Raw genomic sequence first — 21531 nt, 5'->3', positions numbered from 1 at the left:
GTTAGATACCGAACTTCCATGTGTGCATTTGAACGGCTCTGCTAAGACTGCTTAGAAATTTCAAGGTGAACTACACAGAAAATAGAAGGGATCATTGCAGTTTCATAGTTACCTACACCTCTGAAAGCAGATTGCACTTCTCTGAATCTTGGGGACAAACATTAGCTGCTCCAGTGTGAATGAAAAGAGGATCAGAATTTAAAAATGGGTCCAAAATAACATAGAAACCCATGGTCAAATCCTGGCCCCATTGAAGTCAATGGCAAAACATCCATTGATTTCAGTATGATCAGGATTTCACTCCTGGGGCTGAGGCTGAAAGAGGCTCGGCTAGAGACACATTAGTTCCACGCAATCATAAAAAAAAAATTTGTTAGTTCTTAAATGATGAATTGTTTACTCTTTCGAGCCATTACTATGTAATACCTATTGAGGTGTTTTTACAGGCTGACCTTTCTTATCATGGTATGTTACTGAATTCTTCTTGGGTATGTAGCAGGGTGGAAGAGGGGAGAGGTAGGGGAGAGAGAGCAAGCATTTACACAACAGTGGTCCTAAATCCTCATTTTAGATTTTAGTGGGACTGCTCATGAGGAAGGCCAATAGGATTTAGCCCATGATACTTTGCATACAAGCATACGTATTGAACAAGTACTCTGTAAGTGAACCTTAGATTTTGTAAAACTATACATTTCCCCCCTTTATCTATAGTCATTTGTGGGGCATTATCTATTTAATGGATGGACAAAAAAATCAGAATTGTCACTTTGACTCATACATTTCATATAACATGCCCTATTTGCAGATCTTCCACTTCACACAAATGCAGTTTGACGACCATCATCAAAACAGCTAATTAAGTAATGGGGCGTAAAGACTCATAGAAACTGGCAGTCTTTTCCATAAAATGAATTAATTCAGAAGTCCTCCATTTGCATAAATTTCTAAGTCTCATTTTCACAGCTGTTAGTTCTGTCAGCTAGATAGTTGCAGTTCATTTTAACATAAATGGTTAGAAATGTACCTTTCAACTAAAAATATCTTTTTCTGAAAGAAAGATTGCTGAGTACAAAACACAAAATCATTATTCACTGCCATATTATTTTCTTTAAACTAATGTTTTTCCAATATAGGGAACTTTAATAATATGAGGAAAGATTTAAATTTATTTAAAGGATACCATTAGAACTAACCACATTATATATTACAATTTTAAATGGAAGGCTAAGTTTTCATCACATTGAAAAGGTACTTTTCAACTTAAAAAATAAATTTATGTAGATTTTACAGAGAAAAAGTGCAGTCATATATTAATTATATCTATACACCTTGAAGCAAGTAATTAAAATTGAAGTTTCCCATTAAAAAAGAGATTAAATAATATTAAGTAATTCAGATATAATTAATAGAGAAAGGCTAAACTGGTTCAACAATCATTAACCACACACAGAAAGGTTGTGAGCCAGAAGTAAATGAGAATAACTTTAATATAGTATCCCTCACTTTTTGCTTCAGTGGGGTGGGGTGGCCATATCAGATTAGTAGGATATAGCCACCTCTGTGTCCCAGGCCAGCTTTAGGGAAAATGGCACCCTGGGCGAACTTGTATTTTGGTGCCCTTTCTTCGGATTTAAGTACAGATACACAGTACACAGTTGAGTTTACTGGGGAAGCTTTTAAGTTACAGTAGGGACTGTGTGCATCTACAGCAGAGACTGCTGCAAATGGCACAGGCAGCCCATACGCTCAGCACTGGCTCAGTGTAGCCCCCGAGCCTCTGGCACCATCAGTGAGAATGCCAGACTGGCAACCGTATGAAGCACTGGGGGTGGCAGCGCTGCAAGGCACAAACTGAAACACAGCACAGCACACACCCAGCACTGCGTGTATTTCCCTGACTGCCAGGGACCTACCTAGGGATCCCCACTGACTCTGCTCCTCAACAGCTTCCAATTTCAGATGCCGCTATATACTCCCAGGAGCGCTCACCACTAACCTGGGCACACCCTGTCCTCCCCTGCTCCAAGGCCATTTGGGGCTGCTGAACAGCTACATTGGCAGGTGGGCTGCACCAGGCAGCCCAGGGTGAGCGCAGGGAGTGAGACACCAGGCAGAAGCAGCTCTCCTTCTGGTGTTCTCGCATTCTCCCCAGCACAAACCAGCACATGGCACAGCCCTGGCCCCAGCCCGCCTTGCAGGGCACTCCCCCGGGCCCACTGGGGCTCCCGCAGCTCATCCCCAGAGCAGACCTTCCCAACCTGCAAATTGCAACAACACCCCCCATATCTTCAGCTTCTCCCCCAGCTGGGAGCCAACCCAACCCACCTGCTCCCTCTGCCAATCTGGGATGCTGCTCAGGCCAACAAGCCCCACAAATTGAGAGCGGAGCCTGGCCAGTGGGCGCAAGCCTCTGACCCTGACTGGGCACTGGCACCCTCTTAACCATGGTGCTCCCTGACCAGGGTGGCACCCTGAACAGTTGCCCACATCACCCACCCATAAGTCCGGCCCTGCTGCATCCTGAAAAGATCAGGGGACAGTGGTAGAGATACTTAACCCTTCCAGTTCCAAATAGCGGTGGGCAGGGGGAAGGTAACACTGGGCAGAGGTTTCGCCATTGTCTTCCTTCCTCCTCTTATACCACTGGTTAGCTCAGAGGAGGCTGAACAGCTTGACTAGTTCACCCACCCACTCCCTGTCAATAAAAGGCCCCTCCTGGGTGGAGGTTGCCAGCTTGATACTGCAGCTGATAACTGGGCCTATGTATTTGTCCGAAGTGTGAGCTCAGCTGTAAAAAGTAAGTGGAAGCTCATAAGGTGTCACAATAACCTATAACAATAAATGTTGATGGGAAAAGTTGCAAAAGAGAGACAAAGTGAATTAGTACAAACAAAAAGGCCTCCTGATATAATTCAATGACTGTATTAAGGTTATTCCTGATAAACAGAACAATAGGGGATCAGAAATCAGTAAACCAAAATTAGCATGTTGGAAATTAGGCCTAATTGGTGGACAAAATAATGAGGGAGGGGGTTGTTTCATCCATCACTCCCTTCTGCGGTCCCCCCAAAAAGCCACCATCATGGCAGCAACCCACACCATCTCCTCAGATGCTGGACCTGCGTCCTAATCCTGAGAGATGTCCTACCAGACCAGGCGAGAGAGAGGGAACCCATGTCATCACCACCTCCACTGGCTCCAGCTAAATGCGAACCACTATCTGAGATGGGAGACTTTGTCTCCCTCCCACTATCCCAACATGTCCTGTTTTCTTCTCGACCTTATTTTTAACTCTTTTCTCTCTCTCTCTCTTTTTTCCTTCTGTCTAATAAAGGTCTGGCTTAGCTGACCAAGACTGCATACTCTCTATCACTACAGTAAGCCTATGACCAGAGAGGCAGCTAAATGCAATGCCCTAAACAGCCCAGTTCTGGTGCAAGTTTGCCAGATCTCAGACTGGCTGATAAAGCCATGGTCCTGTGCCTATGTTTTTTCAACAGCGAGCTTGCGAGTGAAAGTTAAAGCCAGAGATAGAAGCTGCATTTTCTATCTTTACTATTCTTTTCTGTTCTCTCTGGTGTATGCTTATCTTGTTTTGTTTTTTAGGAAATAAAATCAGACTTTAACAACAGCAACAATGGCAGTTGCAGTGCATCTCAACTAACTTCTTCATTTCCCAAAAAGGACAGTTATTACCATCTGAAAAGACTGTCAGACAAGTGGGTTTTTCCTTCTAAAAACTCTCTCCAGCTAAAGGAAAGGGAAAAAGGGATATTATTAAAATTAAAGCCCTATTTAATACTTTCCCTATTTTTCCTTCTATTCTGTTAAAAGGTTAAAATGATTTTTAATGATATGTTCGCCATGTTACTAAGCAGGCTGAGGTCTCTATATAGCAAACCCTGAACCTTGTTTAAACTGTTAAATGTTGGTCAGGGACTGGGTTATGTTAAAACCTTTGACTCTTTGGGCCCATATATTCCATCTAAATTAATACAACATGCACTCCTGTTTGCACCTTCATTCCAGTGGCTAAGATTCTGACAGATGGGCTGGATCCTTTAATTGGTTTACAGACTCTTGTTTGTGGACAGTTTTCCTCCCTGTTTCCTGGTTTCTGGATATAAGTTAGCCATCCTCCCACAAGTTAAGCCCTGTTGGTTATGTTTATTGATAACATTGCAACCTGCCACTTAAATGCATCCATTGTTGGTGGGGTCTTTTTCATCTGAATACTCTGATTTATCCCAGGTGCTCCCCTGCTTTGCTTCTCACAGGAAGTTGGGACTTTCAGTTTGAACCAGCCCTGAAGGCTTGCTTGGTGTGTGATTCAGCTCTGAAAAGTGACTGTGTAAAACTGGCACCATCTTACTTAACAGATAGGTTTAATAGTTCTATTCAGTCGTATGTGCTTACTCTAGTGACACAAATATGTGTTTACTACTTCTTACTCCAGTTAGCACTGGAGAACTATAACAGAAATGAGAAATTTAGCTGGATTTCAGTCAGCTGAATCTGCACAAGCTCCCTGAGGGCAGTAGGAATGTAGAGGTGTCTGAGGACAAAATCTGAAGACATTTGAGCTGTGAAACCTTTATTACTAGTCATGAGGTACAGAGAAGAAAAATCTCAGCCTGACTCTCAGAACCCATGTTGAGTTGGCAGAGCTGTCAGTTCGAGAAATTACTTTACTTAAAAAACTCAGCAATTTTGATATGGAAGTCACTGAGTGTCAAACATGGAACACCACAATTACATTTTTGCCATTAGCTTTGAGCATAGCACTGCGTTCTAACTTGCTGCTCCTTCAAGAACATAAAAATTCCACAGTATTTCGACTTGCATTTATGATACATCATTCTTCAGGAACATGGTTTGATTACATTTGTGTGAAGGGCTTTTCTGGTGGTGGTTCTCAAGGAATCCAACAAGAAATGCTTGTGAGTACTATTTCCTGTGCTGTCTAGGCACAATGAACATAGATTAAATATCTCTACATCACAACAAGCTGTTGAATCAAGCAACCGTAATGGCAAGCTACATCATTAGCTTCTCACTTCAGTTTCTCACATACTTTGTTTTAGTGTTCTGTACTTCACTAAAATCTCACTTTAAACCGTTGCTGCTTATCTGGAAAGAAATTCAGTCTTGATATTAGACAAAAGTGAAAAAGGAAAAGAAACAGTTTAATATACAATTTGGTCACAGCCAAAGATTCAAACTCACAAGATCTGGAGATTTTTTTGAGATACATTAATTAAACTTTGTTTACAGGAGCATAGTACTTGACCAGTCTTTGCTTCTATCTGTGGTGCTCCTATGGTATTGGTTGAAAAACATACAGTGCTTGCTGCAATCATAACCAAAACATTTTCTCTTGAATGGTATCCGTGATAATTTGTCTTTTCCTGTGCTGAACAAAATAGTAGGACACCAGAAAGAGCTATCAGCTAAAGAATTTTTTCACATATTTGGACAGATTCTGATCTATGCTGTGGTCTCTTTGTGCTGCACCACCAGCATAAGCTGCCCTGCACCTGACTTAGTGGTGGCATAGAGCTGACCAGGATAAAGAGAGCATGGTTAAGGCTCTCCATCCTTCCTGGTGATCCCCAGGTCCGATATAGGTAATTAGAAGGGATCCTAGAAATCCATTTGCCATGGGAAAACATGGGAAAACACAGAATTTGCATTTTTACAGAAAATCTTTAGTTTTTACATTTTATGATGAAATAAAAACATATACAGTAGAATGAATCCCATTTATCCAAGCCTCCATTATCCTGCTCTCCATATTAAGAAACAGGGGCTGACAGCAGGAGGCCTGGGTCCGTGACCAAGCACTGAATTTAGGTTGTGAGGTAACATTTAGGACCCAGGTTGTCTTGATTTTTCTGAGGTTATTGCCTGATTGTGACCTGAAAATCATAACACATATCTCCAGCACTGAATATAGTCTGCAATGAACTCTACTGTACTTTGGTGTGCCGATCAAGTAGATCCTTGGCCTGCATGTTATGAAGAAAATGGCAGCAGATGGGCTCTGCCTAACCTGCTGCATTGCTCTATTTAATGGTTGTCTTTAATGGTGCATGGATCCAGATTAAGTTTTGAGTTTTAACATACAAATCTGTAAATAATCTGGGTTCCTCATATACCATCAAGCTCCTAATGACAGGTGGCCAAAAAATTTAAAACATTGTCAATGAAAAATGTGTTCCATTTTCTGACCAGCTGTACTTGTAAAAAGACAGTAGGGCTTTGCATAGTTTTGGAGATCACCTTGCATGTAACAGCTTGAAGGACAGGGGCCACAGTGTTTATTGTGTTTTCAAAGTGCCTGTAATAGTTTGCCAGGCAGGAGTCATGAATGTAACTTTTATCACTTTATGAAAACATTTAATCATACAGCTTTATTACAGGCATAAAGAGCCAGTGTTTTGCTTCATATTTAGAATGTGAAAACAGTACTTAAAATAAACTGACCTACTCATAAACTGACAGGACAATAAACCCCTGGAAACAATATCTTGACTGATCCTCAAACCCATCAAAGTCTTTATATTTCATCAACTATGGAGGATATCAAGCTTCATGGTGACTAAGAAAGTTGAGATTGTGTTTACAGTTGTAAACTGTTACAGGTCAGTCAAATATTGGACTATTTATGTCTGCCTCTGCACTGAAAATTGTGTCTAATCCTCATTCACAGATTTGAAATCCACTCCTTTGTTTATCAAGATAACAGTAACTGGATTTTCTGCTTTGTCAAATCTACTCCATACAACTTTGATGGTTGTCCATAGAATTATTTTAATGCAGTGCATGCAGCTGTAATATACTTGTGATTCTTTTCTCCTGTAGGCATTCATGTCAATGTTCCAGATCCTTACACAGGAAGGATGGGTGGATGTCATGGATCAGACTCTTAATGCTGTAGGACATATGTGGGCACCTGTAGTTGCTATTTACTTTATACTTTATCATCTTTTTGCTACTCTGGTAAGTTTTGACCTTCAAATTTCTAGTGCTTTCCTTTGCTGCAAATTGCTGAATATTTCTTGTCTTGTGTATTTTACTCAGCTAGCTAAATCTTATTGTCGTGCTCATTCTTCACTTTTTATGAAGGGACATGGGATTAATTCTTCGATGCATCATGAAATCTAGCCTTAATCTTTGTGGTACATGGTGGCCAACCTTTGTTCTGATGTGAGGTTTTCTGGATAACACCTAAGTCCTACCGTAACATAATACTATAACTGTTAACTACCATGGGCCCTCATAGTTCAAATGATCACAGAGTGAAACAAGGGCTATTTATCATGCAGAGATGCCCTCTTCAGTTTCATTGCATTCCCTTCACAGCTGTATTTAAACTGAAGAAAATAAAAGTTTAAAGCCTCACGGTACAAATTGTTAATTAGAAATCAGTACAATGCTTTTTCTATGATAGATGCAGAAATGAACACTTGAGAAATATGTGATGCAGCCTATTAACTAATAAAACAATAAAAATTAATAGAGCAACTCCTGGATCTGTATGAAAGTTTGGAAAATAGTTTTACTTTGTGTAATGACTCAGGCTTGAATAGAGACTGGGAATGGATGAGTCATTACACAAAGTAAAACTATTTCCCCATGTTATTTCTCCCCCCCCCCCACCCCACACTGTTCCTCAGATGTTCTAGTTAACTGCTGGAAATAGCCTACCTTGCTTGTCACCATGAAAGGTTTTCCTCCTCCCCCCCCCCCCCCCCCCCCCCCCCGCTGCTGGTGATGGCTCATCTTAAGTGATCACTCTCCTTACAGTGTGTATGATAAAACCTATTTTTTCATGTCTCTGTGTGTGTATATATCAATCTCCCCTCTGTATTTTCCACCAGATGCATCCGATGAAGTGAGCTGTAGCTCACGAAAGCTTATGCTCAAATAAATTTTAGTCTCTAAGGTGCCACAAGTACTCCTTTTCTTTTTGCAAATACAGACTAACACGGCTGCTACTCTGAAACCTGTATATCTAACGACATCTTTCCTTGATGTGCTGCAATTGGGCAAGGTTATGTCTATCTATCTAGGTAGAGAGCAGAAGGAAAAGCAGTTCTGCAAAAACTCTAGATAAGTTAAGGCCTTGGTACTGTTTTTCAGATGCTGACCACAGAAACCACCACAATCCAATTCATGATCGCCTTAGTTTCCATCAGTCCCTAAGACTAAATAACAGATGCATTTACCACTAGTTTCCCATGGTGCTCATCATATATTTGGTTTTAAAAATAAGAATATTCTTATTCCTATTTTCCCTGTCCTCCATTCCTTTCTCTGACTTTCAGAACCTTCCTACCTTGTCTACAGTATAGATTTTATTATCTGACTTACTCTATGTTTACCTATGTACATACACCCAGTTTTCTGTTGTTTGCTTTACTGATTACAGAATTTCACCTGCACCATACCAAGAAGCTGAGTCCTTTCATATGGGCCAAAATCCTGACCCAATAACAGGTGCCAGTAAGGGGCATCTGATTCTCTTACAGCTACTTAACCAGATCATCACCAAACCAGCTGACCCTGAACAGGATCAGGCCTGATGGGGAGTAGGGGATGACTCCTGCTCTGCCATCAGGAATCACTGCTTGTCTGGGGCTAGAACAGCTTGTGTATATGGATTCCTCACTTCCCCCTCCTCTGTACAAGGGCCACAGAGGTTACTGCAGCCCCATTTCAAGCTCCTGGAAAGGGGAATGGTGAGATGGAAAGAGGAACTGGGAAAATACTGGACTTGGAAACACATGTTGTAAAGTTGATTGGGGAGGGTAATGGGGAAATCTCACGCTCCCCTTCTCTGACAGTGCAAAGGATGTTCTTGGCCCAGTGGGCCACATCCTTCCTTGTCCAATATCTCCTTTTCAAGAGAATCAGTCTCCCAAGTGCTGTGCTGTCTCCCTGCATCTCATCCCCAGCCATGTTCTGGAAATACCCGTGTACGTACCAGTCCGTTGGTTTCTTCCATGGTATGTGGGGTTGTATGGGCACACACACATTACACTCGTGCTGCTCCCGCATACAATGGGAGAGTATAAAGGAAACTGCAAGGAGAATTTTGAGTTGCCTGGTCCCAATATGAATTATACCATATAGTGTCCCTGCAATTAATGAAGTGCATCTGAGTAGCAGGGAGAACACATGGTTAAAGTTGAGATTTCAGCTCTCAGGTCTTCTCAGACTATGGAAGGGGAAAGAAATCAAAGTTATATGGAGACAAAAGAAAACGAAAATAGAAATAACATTGAAAAATGAAGAGGGAGAATGTAGGAGAAAAATGAATGTGTGATCAGTGAAGAGATGTGGAAAGGTTCAGGTTGCTACCAAAACAAACAAGAAGATGTCTAAGAACAAACAATAAGTGGCTAAAAAATAAAAGCAATTAAATGTAGAAGTAAGTGATAACTTTCAGGAGCCAGAGCAAGGAGGAGTGATAGTTGTATGTACTTGGCAAAGAAGACCGTAGAGAGCTGGAAATAAATGAATAGGTTTCTCAATAGAAACTGAGTAAAAGATGAAGCTTGAAGAACAAAAATTATTTTGGAAGTGAATACTGTTAATCCTGATGGGAACTGAGGAGTTTAAACAAATAATAAGTTTGGGTTTAACTGTTGTTTTGTGATAAGTGCTCTAAGGTTTATGTTGAAGTGAAAGAGAAAGATGAAAGTCTTGTGTGTCTTGATTGTGTGTGTGTTTATATATAGAGATATAGATATGTATGACATAATGAGGTACTAACTTGCGATCTATTTAATAGTTACTGTGTGTCTCTTCAATGTAAACAGTAAGTGGTAAATGCCAATATAAATAGTTTCTTAACTGTTATGGTCAGGCCTTAGGTATTACAGTATAATAGACTATGCAAGTTGTTCAAAGAAAAACTACTATACCATAAAATTCTGACAGAATGACGGACAAATTTTCATTGATAGTTGTTAATGATTAGTGTTTCATGCTAGTGAAGAGGTATTGTATCTGAATTCTGCCTTGCTTTTGCGTTTTAAAGGCCACTTTAACATTTAACACAGCAACCTCAGGACTGAAATCTGTTACCACTAATAGATGAAGTAGTGTTTAATTATGTAGCCTATTAAATATGCTCTTCACAGCAGGTGCAGGAAATCTCCTAAATATCGTCCAAGCAAATACGTAACAATAAGAATATTCCTTTTACTGAAGATTGACATTTTTCAGAAATTATTTGTCCAATATGTTGTTTATATTTCATGGTCCTGTGTATGAGCCAAGTTTTCAAAAGTGCCTAAGTGACTTATAGGCATAAATCCCATTTTTTAAAATATTTTAGGGACCAAGAAGCCTAAGTGGCATTGAAAGTCTATGGTGTTTAGGTGCGTAGGAATGCAGACAGACTTCAAGTGCTGAAGTCACTTCTGCAAGGCATTTTGTACTGCCAGGGAATTCACCCCAAGAACAGTTAGATGGTGGTTCTGCTGATACCCTCATTCAGGATTCCCAGTTGAGAAAAGTAGCTTCCTTTTATGGCTTGCGCCCTGATGTGTGCTTCACTTTATTACCATGAATAGTCAAATTGAAATCAATAGGGCTACCCACAGTACTAAAGTTAAGAATATGCATAAGTATTTGCAGGATTGGAGCCTAGCTGAGGGGATGTGCTGAATCTGTGCATTCCCCTCTAGTTACCCTTTACCTTTCTCCTTCTCAGCTAGCATCTGTCATACCTTGAGCTTCACTGACCCCTGGCTTACAGACAAACATACTCTCCATTGCTCAGCACAAGGGATGTTGCGGTAGCTTTGCATAATGTAGTTTCGTAGTATTTCTCCTACTAAGAGCTACTTCAGGATTACACTTTGTTTCTTGTTGTAATAACTTTGATTAATGTTAAGTGATTTCCTCCTGCTAGGTACATTTCAAAGGATATTCATTAAACATAAATAATAGATTCATCATGGAGTATAAAATCTTCAAATTGTAATTTTGTTTAACTATTGTATACACAGCTAAATATACTAACTATAAAAAAAACTAGTAGATACAAAGGGTGAAATTCTAGCCCCATTTTTGAAGTCAATGGCAAAATTCCCATGTATTTCAGTGTGGTCAGGATTTCACCCACAGTATTTAGTATTGCTTCTTAAGGGAAATCAGACTTTAAGAATACTTTTAATTGTTTTGTAGATTCTGCTCAGCTTGTTTGTTGCTGTTATTTTGGACAACTTGGAACTTGATGAAGATCTAAAGAAGCTTAAACAAGTAAGAGTTTTTTGGGTTTTTTTTTTCATGCTGGAAAATATTTGCATCAGAGAATAATCATGCCCACCAATCCCCTGCTAAAAATATGGATTTTGTATACATAATTGCACATTCTATAATATTCATCTTAGAATGGCTTCATTTCACCTATCATTATTAACTTTTTTGTTCACATTTCAGGTAAGTTCATCAATTTAACTAAATAGTTATTAAGATCAAGGGCCTAATCCTGTTCCAATTGAGATCAGTGACAAAACTTGTTGCAGGATTAGGGCTGAAATGGAGAATTATTTTATCAATGGCTTTTTTTCAGCTCTAAAATACTGAAAAAAAATACTGTGTGTCACAAGTTAGTGTAGAATTATTCTCTTTCACATATTTAAAAAAAAAACAACAAAAAAAAACGTTAACTAACCTGCTTAGATTTACACTGAAATTCTAAATTACAGATGGTGTGCCAAATTAAATCTTATTAATGTTCTTCATATGGATTGCTCTTCTTTTGCTTTGGGAATTAAAGTAATTCATTTGTTGCATTTATTTTGTATGTGATTGTTTACTACAAACTGTAAACTGGCCTAAGGATGGCTGTGGGCTCAAAGATGATTCATGGGCTGTTCTTCCTTTGTACCTGAATTTTTTTCCAAGAATGATATTGTCAGAGACATCTCTATCACTTTGTGGCACTTGCAAATAATAGTATTACAGAAATACTTCAAGTTCTTTAGCAGACTTCTATAACCACTGCTTATTGATGATCCAATATTCTGCCTCACTTATGTGTTGCAAGTGTGACAGAGTAGGGCCAGATGGCTACAGGAGAGTAACTCTATTGGGATCCGGGAAGTGGGCGGGCGAAGCCCCTCCACTGCTAAAGGATCCCCCCCAGCCTAAAAAGGAGGATCCACAGGACCTAAATACCAAATAATTCCGGGGGACAACTAATGAAATAACAGGGACAGGAGTGCAGTCAAAGGGTCAAATAAAGGGAACTGGATGGGGACACCGAGCAGAGAACCCCGGACAGCGCCCACTGCTCCTCAAAGGCGTCAAGGGAGTCAGAGGATGCTGCCCAGAGGAAATCTGCCCAGAAACGTGAATGGACCGAGGATCGGAAATAGGCCCCACAGTCACAGGAGACTCCATCGGCCAGCCTCCTCACTCTGGTTTTATAGATGGCCATTTTAGCTATGGCCAAGAGGAGGTTGACCAGGAGATGCCGTGACTTTGTGGGGCCACGGATAGGGAGTGCATAAATAAGAAGGTGAGGGGAAAAGTGCAACCCAAAACGTAAGAAAATATTGGTGAGGAGCCGGAATAGGGGCTGCAGCCTGGCACACTCCAGGTATGTGCGCGCCAGGGTTTCCCTCACGCCACAAAAGGGGCAGGTGTCTGGGATTGAGGTGAACCGCGCCAAGAACACGCCCGCGCTCACGGCTCTGTGAAGGAGCCACCAACTGACATCCCCGGCGGGCCTCGGGACTAAGATGAAATATAGGCTGGTCCACCAAGGCTCCTCACCCTCCAAAGCGGGCAGGAGGTCCTGCCATTTTGTATCGGGGCAGGACTTGAGGGTGAGGGCGTGAAGGGTGTGGAGCACAAGCATATATAGATGTTTTCTTGGCGCGGATTGAAAGCAGACTGGCTGTATCTCTTGCAGCCGGCTTACAGCGAAGGGGTGAGGGGGTCAGTTGGGTCCATGGGGCAGGAACAATTAAAAGGTCTGGCGGGCCTGGGGTCAAGGGTGGGCAGGGCATGCCCTCGTGCAGAACCCGGTCGAGATAAACCCAAGCAGCGGGCAGCAAAGCAGCCTTCACTTCCTGAAGTATGTGCCAGGGAGTACAAGGTCTGGAGAGCCCCATGCGCTGAGCAAGTCTCCCTGGTCGTAGTCCAGGAGGTCTCCAACTCTTGTGACTTCTGCCAGGACCAACCTCTGGCGCACTGAGCTGGACTCCACCACCTGCACACGGAGCTGGGGTTGTATAGCAGGGGCTCCGCAAGGAGATCTGCCCCCTTTGTGGCTGCCATGGACCTGGTCGTTGAAAAGAGTTTTCATTTCCGGAGGAGGTCCTGGTAGAAGACCAGCAGCCCAGAGAGGTCTTGCGGAAGACCTCTCAGATGGAGATAAAGGAGCTGCCGGTCGTATCGGAGCCCTCGGAAGTGGCGCAAGGTGTGCGCCAGTATGCTCCACGCCAGACTACCTGCACCATAAAGGAGCCTCTGCAGGGTCTGGAGGCGGAAGACATGGACCTGAGTAAGCAGACATTTCAGGCCCTGCCCTCCCTCCTCCAGGGGTAGATGGAGAACCCATACAGGGACCCAGTGCAGTCCTGACGAAAAGAACTCCAGAATTGATCAGAAAAGATGGTGCGGCCCAGGACGGTGTAGATCTGGTCTGGATGGATGACATCCACCAGCATGGACCTTAGCCGCAGCGAGATGGCTTTCGCTACAACCTTGTAGTCCATAGAATCATAGAATCATAGAATATCAGGGTTGGAAGGGACCCCAGAAGGTCATCTAGTCCAACCCCCTGCTCAAAGCAGGACCAAGTCCCAGTTAAATCATCCCAGCCAGGGCTTTGTCAAGCCTGACCTTAAAAACCTCTAAGGAAGGAGATTCTACCACCTCCCTAGGTAACGCATTCCAGTGTTTCACCACCCTCTTAGTGAAAAAGTTTTTCCTAATATCCAATCTAAACCTCCCCCATTGTAACTTGAGACCATTACTCCTCGTTCTGTCATCTGCTACCATTGAGAACAGTCTAGAGCCATCCTCTTTGAAACCCCCTTTCAGGTAGTTGAAAGCAGCTATCAAATCCCCCCTCATTCTTCTCTTCTGCAGACTAAACAATCCCAGCTCCCTCAGCCTCTCCTCATAAGTCATGTGCTCTAGACCCCTAATCATTTTTGTTGCCCTTCGCTGTACTCTTTCCAATTTATCCACATCCTTCCTGTAGTGTGGGGCCCAAAACTGGACACAGTACTCCAGATGAGGCCTCACCAGTGTCGAATAGAGGGGAACGATCACGTCCCTCGATCTGCTCGCTATGCCCCTACTTATACATCCCAAAATGCCATTGGCCTTCTTGGCAACAAGGGCACACTGCTGACTCATATCCAGCTTCTCGTCCACTGTCACCCCTAGGTCCTTTTCCGCAGAACTGCTGCCGAGCCATTCGGTCCCTAGTCTGTAGCGGTGCATTGGATTCTTCCATCCTAAGTGCAGGACCCTGCATTTATCCTTATTGAACCTCATTAGATTTCTTTGGCCCAATCCTCCAATTTGTCTAGGTCCTTCTGTATCCTATCCCTCCCCTCCAGCGTATCTACCACTCCTCCCAGTTTAGTATCATCCGCAAATTTGCTGAGAGTGCAATCCACACCATCCTCCAGATCATTTATGAAGATATTGAACAAAACGGGCCCCAGGACCGACCCCTGGGGCACTCCACTTGACACCGGCTGCCAACTAGACATGGAGCCATTGATCACTACCCGTTGAGCCCGACAATCTAGCCAGCTTTCTACCCACCTTATAGTGCATTCATCCAGCCCATACTTCCTTAACTTGCTGACAAGAATGCTGTGGGAGACCGTGTCAAAAGCTTTGCTAAAGTCAAGAAACAATACATCCACTGCTTTCCCTTCATCCACAGAACCAGTAATCTCATCATAAAAGGCGATTAGATTAGTCAGGCATGACCTTCCCTTGGTGAATCCATGCTGACTGTTCCTGATCACTTTCCTCTCCTCTAAGTGCTTCAGGATTGATTCTTTGAGGACCTGCTCCATGATTTTTCCAGGGACTGAGGTGAGGCTGACCGGCCTGTAGTTCCCAGGATCCTCCTTCTTCCCTTTTTTAAAGATGGGCACTACATTAGCCTTTTTCCAGTCATCCGGGACTTCCCCCGTTCGCCACGAGTTTTCAAAGATAATGGCCAAGGGCTCTGCAATCACAGCTGCCAATTCCTTCAGCACTCTCGGATGCAATTCGTCCGGCCCCATGGACTTGTGCACGTCCAGCTTTTCTAAATAGTCCCTAACCACCTCTATCTCTACAGAGGGCTGGCCATCTCTTCCCCGTTTTGTGTTGCCCAGCACAGCAGTCTGGGAGCTGACCTTGTTAGTGAAAACAGAGGCAAAAAAAGCATTGAGTACATTAGCTTTTTCCACATCCTCTGTCACTAGCTTGCCTCCCTCATTCAGTAAGGGGCCCACACTTTCCTTGGCTTTCTTCTTGTTGCCAACATACCTGAAGAAACCCTTCTTGTTACTCTTGACATCTCTTGCTAGCTGCAGCTCCAGGTGCGATTTGGCCCTCCTGATATCTTTCCTACATGCCCGAGCAATATTTTTATACTCTTCCCTGGTCATATGTCCAACCTTCCACTTCTTGTAAGCTTCTTTTTTATGTTTAAGATCCGCTAGGATTTCACCATTAAGCCAAGCTGGTCGCCTGCCATATTTACTATTCTTTCGACTCACTGATGCTGAGGAGTGAGATGGGACGCCAATTCCGTAAATCGCAGAGGTCCCCCTTCTTTGGCAATAGGGTGAGCACAGCTCGCCTGCGCAAAAGAGGGAGGACCCCACTCTGCAAAGACTCGGCCCAGACGGTGACTAGGTCTGGACCAAGGACACACGGTAGAACTCCACGGTTAGCCTGTCCATGCCTGGAGATTTATTAGTGGGCATGCGGTGGAGGGCTTCTGAGAACTCGGCCGGAGTGAGAGGCAGCTCTAGCCGGTCTCGGTCACCCGCGCTGACCGTCGGGAGTCCATCCCAGAGCACTCTGCAAGCGTTAGGATCGGTCGGATCCGGGGAGAAAAGGCGTGCGTAAAAGGCCCTGGCCCTCCCACACACATCTCCGCCGGATCCGTGAGGGGGGTGCCATCCTTTGCGCGGAGGCAGATGACATGCTTCTTAGCCCCCCTCTTTTTCTCCAGGGCCTAGAAGAAGCGGGAGCCACAATCCATCTCCCAAAGGAGACAAATGCGGGATCGAACAAAGGCACCCCGGGCCCGATGGTCCTCAAGGGCCCAGAGCTCCTCCCGCTTCTCCCGGCACACCCTGCAGAGGGATGGATCCTCGGGGCTGGCGGCCAGACACCTCTCCAGCTCTAAGACCTCCCGTACCAACTGCTCTATCGCTGCATCCCTCCGTCAGCTGGCGCCCCGGGTGTAGTCGCGGCAGAAGAGCCGGGCGCGCACCTTCCCCAGGTCCCACCACCGCCGCCCCGAGGAAAGGGGATGCCGCTGCCTTCGCCAGGTCAGCCCGAACTCCCGGAAGGACGCCAGGAAGCCCACATCCTCCAACAAGCTGTTGTTAAAGTGCCAATAGGCTGGACCCGGCCTCTCCGTGCAGAGAGAGACCGTCACAGTGGCTAGGTGGTGATCGGAGAACGAGGCCGTTCGAATGCTGGAGGAGTGGGCCCGTGAAAGGTGGAACGGGATAAGTAGATGCGGTCCAACCGGGATTGGCGCGACCGATGGACCTCCACCTGGACAAAGGTGAACATCGAGACGTCGTCCGGATGGTGGTCGTGCCAGATGTCCACCAGGGATTGATGGTGGACTATCCCCCAGAGCACATCCACGGCAGCTGGGCACTGCTCGGTCCCCGAGCAGTCCTGTTCCTCGAGGGTCATATTAAAGTTCCCACCCAGGACCAGGCACTCGCGAGGATCCAAGGTGCCAAGGAAGGCAGACATCTGCTGAAAGAAACGCAGCCGCTCCGGGCCCAATGTCGGGGCATAGACGTTGACAAGATTAACCACAAGCCCCTCCATACAGACCCGGAGGTGCAGCAGGCAGCCCGGCACAGCCTCGGCGAACCCCAGCACCTCGGGCCGTAGGTCGGGGGAGAACAGGGTCGCCACTCCAGCTGTACGAGCTGTGAGAAGGCTAAAGTAGACCCTGTCCCCCCAATCCAGCCGCCAGCTGTCTTCGGCGGCCGGAACCATATGGGTCTCTTGCAGGAAAAGCACAGAGTACCCTCCCTCCCGAAGGAAGGAGGGCACCTGGGACCTGCGGAGATCCATCCTACAGCCGCGGGTGTTCAATGTTGCAATGGTAAGAGGTGCCATGAGGAGGGCTGGGGGGGGTGGATCCTCACCGGCAGGGACACTCGCGGCTCCCGACAGGCCACACAGCAGTCCGTGACCTACCCCGTAGGTGAGTAAGGAGTCATGGAAGATGCGGACCCGCCGGTAGGCCGCGGTGCCCTGCTTCTCGGTCCTTTTGCCCTCCCCCATGAGGGCCCTCGCGGCCCAGAGAATAAGATGGAAATCCCCCCATCGCTGGAGGGCAAGCTGTACTTTGTTGCGGGAGCCATGGACATCTTCTAAAAATTCCCCACAACTCCTCTCGCAGCGTATGGGGGGCTGGGGTCACTAGCCCCCGGCTTTGCTCCAGAGGGACCGACCGACACAGCCCCGTGGCCCACTGAGATGGGCAGGAAAGGGGCAGACCCCCGATGTGGCGCCCGATGGGCTGGCACCACATGGCCCCCCTCAAACCCCAGCTCAATTGGGGGCTGCGGAGGGAAGATAGCAGCCCCTTGTGAGTCGGGACGGGTAAACACAAAGGCCGCACCCTGGGGGTCATCTATTGGAAAAGGGAAGGGGATAGCCCCAGGGGCGGCAATAACATCTCGGGAGGTGGACAGGATAGGGGCAGGGTTAGAGGCGAGATTATGGGTGGGAAGAAGGCTCTCAGTGATGCCAGGCGCAGGCTCTATGGTGGATTTGGCAGTTACGGCATCAGGAGATGGACTCTTCTGTAGGGCTCCCTCCCGGGAAGGAGATCAATTGCTCCTCACCAACAAGGGGTGCCCCTAGTGGCTTGGATCCTGGCCACGTGGCACTGGCTGTTGCCTCAACAGGCTTGGGGGCTGTCAGTGGGGTGCCATCTGCGGCCAGGTTGATGGAGGAGTCCAGGGGCTCCTCGGAGGTGGGAGAGGAAGCAACGGTTAGGGGGAGGGAGCATGGGGAAAGGGGGGCTGGAGTGAAGTCACCCAGATCGAGGCCCGCTGGCATAGGGTCGTCCTCCCCCTGGGTGATCGGGGTCAGACACAGGGCCTCGATCTCCTCATATATGGACGGGAAATCATTTTCCGCCACCCCAGGATTCTCCCCGCTGGCACCTAACGTGACAGTCGCCTCGGGGCTCACTGAGGTTTCAGATGCAGCCAGGGCGGGGGGGGGGTTCCCTCGAGGACCTCGGAGGGGAGGGACTCCCGTGGAGGGGAGATACTGCCTTCCAGTGCTGCCACGTCTTCCCCAGCCGGCTCTGGTGGATGGAACACACCCGTGGGTAGAGCGGAAGGCTCAGCATCAGTGCCCCCTTCCTGGTCTTCCGGGGGGCCTCCCCATCAGATGGGAGGAGCGGAGCTCGAGCCTTCCGCTTGCCCCACTTCCCCTGGACTAGGGCCCAGCCCTCCATGGCATCATCCAGGGGCAGGCTAGCAGGGGTTGTGTCAGGGGGCAGAGGCGGTGGCTCAGGGACTCGAGGGGGTAATGGTGGGGCAGCACAAGGGAGGGAAGATTCCCCTTGGGGCGGGCCCTCTCCCATGCCCGGCAGTGTCCCGACCGCAGCCTCCTCCACAGGCCCTGCCAGATTGCAAGCAGCAGGGGCGGGGCTCTCCTGCTCGTCTGGGCATAGTCGGGAGGTGCCCCTTGGGCCCGAGTGGGAGCAATGGTGGACTGGGAAGGAGGAGGGATGGTTTCGGGTGCCGGGCAGCCAGCGATGACGGGGCTGGTGCCCTGCCAGGGTTCAGGGGTCCCGGATGCCCCTCCTTGCCGAGCCAAGGGGCAGTCTCTCCAGACGTGCCCCATCGCCCAGCAGAGGTAGCACCAGGCCTCCCCCATGGAGTAGTGCACCCGGTAATGGGCCCCCTGGTAGGGGACTAGGAAGGACCCCTCCAGTGCCTCTCCATCACATGCCACCAGCAGCAGTTGAAGCTGCACTTGCCAGCGGAATGAGAGGACGTGACGGAGGGTGGGGTCTTTGCAGCCCAACGGGAGAGGGCTGATGACAGAGATGGGCTTCCTCAAGGTAGAGAGGGCGGGTAACAGGGCCACATTGGGAAGAAAGGGAGGGACGGAGGTCAGGACCAGGCAGACGCCCAGGTCGTGCAGCGGCTCCAGGGGGAAGAACAAACCCCCCACTGCCAGGCCCTTCTCCACCGCCTCCTGGGCGGTGGCCTCCGATGCTAAAAGGAAGACGACCTTGCCATATATTTTGGAGGCCGCCACAATGGCTGTGGGCCCCACCACCCTCGCCAACGCCCGCACATAGGTCTCCACGTAGGGCGAGGCGAGCACCAGGAGGCAATGGATGCTGTGGTTCCTGGTCATGGTGGGAAAAGGGCCCCAGCCTCTATAGATGGTAGCGGAGGCAGTAGGCAGGAGAGATGACGTAGCGGCAGGCGGGGGGGCTGCCGCCACCTGGACGTACACCCTGGGGGCCGGGGGAGGGACACCTGTAGAGCTGGTAGAGGGAACAGCAGGGAGGGACACCACAGCTGGTGCTGCGGCTGGGGCAGTGGGGGCAGCCCCTGCCATGGAGGGCCTGGTCTTTTTAGCGGGGCCCTTTCCCTTCTTCTTACCCTGGCCCTTCCCACCGGCTGGGGGGCTCCCCCAGAATCTGAGGGGGGGAAGGACGTGGCAGCAGCAGATGTCATGCCGGTGCCCGTTACTGCTGGTGCCCCAGCGGGGGCAGTGGCAGATGGTTCGGCAGCGGAGGTAGAGGCTTGGGGGGGGTGACTGAGGGTCAGGCGGGGGAGGGGTAGCTGGGACTGCTGGGGGAACCCCACCCGTCTCGTCCCCCACCATCATGAGCAGGGAGGGAAGGGGAGACACTAGAAGAAGGAGGGGAAAGGAGAACCAGGTCGACCACTTCTCCCTGCTAGGCTGCAGGCAGAGGAGGAGGGCGCCAAAACGGGTGGACTGGACGGGAGGCAATCAGGGGTTGGGGTCAGTCGCCGACACGGGGTGGAATTCTGGCTCCTCTTGCTGCACTAGGAGAGGGAGGATACAACAGCATTGGAGGTGCAGTGAAGGGGGTTGAAACTAAAATGGGGAGTTGCACAAGCGCATGGGAGGGGGCATGGGCACATGGAGCAAGGGGCTAAGCGGGCTGGAGTTAGGGCAGGGAAACCAAAGGGCTAGCTTCTGAGGCTGGGGCAGGGCAAACAAACAAAGGCTGCAGAGGGAAAATGGGCAGGGCAAGCAAAGAAACTGAAGCTAGTGGGGGGCTGGGGCAAAAAGGAGGGGGCAAAAGCTGCAAAGGGCAAATGGGGCAGGTAACAAAAGGCAAAGCTGTAGGGTGGGCAGTCCGGGGGGGGGGCACGTGTGCCCGCACAAAGTCTGTTTAGGCTGGCTGCTGCTGCTGGCCCAAAGGGTGGAATCAGGGCATGGCAAGCCAAGCAAGCAGCTGAGTCCAGAGGCAGGAGCTGAGGCAGATGGTATACAGCCAGCGGTGGTGGTAGTAGTGGTGGGGGTTGGGGGACACACAGATGGATCAGAGGGCAGCTCCACACCACACCCCCTGTGTCCATACAAACACAGAACCCCCCACCACAAGAGCACAGTTTGAAAGTTACTCAGTCTTAAGGCCCCCTCCATGGTGGTCTGCAGAGTCTTTAGGTGCTCTCCCACTGGTAGATGGTCCTCTTCTTCTCCTTCTCAGGGCTTCAGCAGCTCTAGGCAGCAAGCTCCACAGCAGCAGCTCCAGGAACTCCAGGTGGTGGTCCAGGCAGGCAGAAAGGACCCCTCTCAGGTGGTGGTGGTGGTGTCCACAGCAGGAACAGCTGGGGTCCCTCACTCCCCTCCTTTGGGGAACAGGCCAGCAGGCCCCCCAGGGGCTGCAGTTGGAGTGGTAGTGGCATTCAAGAGTCGGGTGGGGGGGGGGGTCTGGCCCAACCAGGGGAGCAGCTGGAGCAGTAGGGAGAGCTCAGGGCCAAGCAGGAGCAGCCTTCTCCCTCCAGAGGGCTATAGGAGAGTGATCCTATTGGGATCCGAGCAGTGGGTAGGCAAAGGGAGTAATATTGGTTCCATGTAAAGCAGGTCTCTTTCCCTGGATAAGGGAATAGGGAAGGTTCCAGAACAATCAGGAACCTTCTGGAGACATTTAAAACAGACAGGCTGATTAGAACACCTGCCGCCAATCAAGAAGCTGCTAGAATCAATTAAGGCAGGCTAATCAGGGCACCTGAGTTTAAAAAGGAGCTCACTTCAGTTTGTGGTGTGTAT

The 21531-nt window shown here is 47.8% G+C and overlaps 1 protein-coding gene across 2 annotated transcripts in view; it reads left to right on the top strand.

Moving 5' to 3' along the window:
* NALCN (sodium leak channel, non-selective) overlaps positions 1–21531 on the top strand; it is a 389689-nt gene that overhangs the window by 257440 nt on the left and 110718 nt on the right. For both annotated transcript variants that reach the window (XM_038386658.2, XM_038386660.2), the window contains exons 14-15: positions 6865–7002; positions 11203–11277. In XM_038386658.2, the coding sequence (XP_038242586.1) occupies positions 6865–7002; positions 11203–11277 (213 nt within the window). The remainder of the gene's footprint in view (positions 1–6864; positions 7003–11202; positions 11278–21531) is intronic.

This window comes from Dermochelys coriacea, chromosome 1 (genome assembly GCF_009764565.3).
Source record: "Dermochelys coriacea isolate rDerCor1 chromosome 1, rDerCor1.pri.v4, whole genome shotgun sequence".
In the NCBI taxonomy this organism is placed as follows: domain Eukaryota; kingdom Metazoa; phylum Chordata; order Testudines; family Dermochelyidae; genus Dermochelys; species Dermochelys coriacea.
The sequence above is the reverse complement of the archived record's forward strand: the minus strand, read 5'-3'. Positions and strand labels throughout refer to the sequence as shown.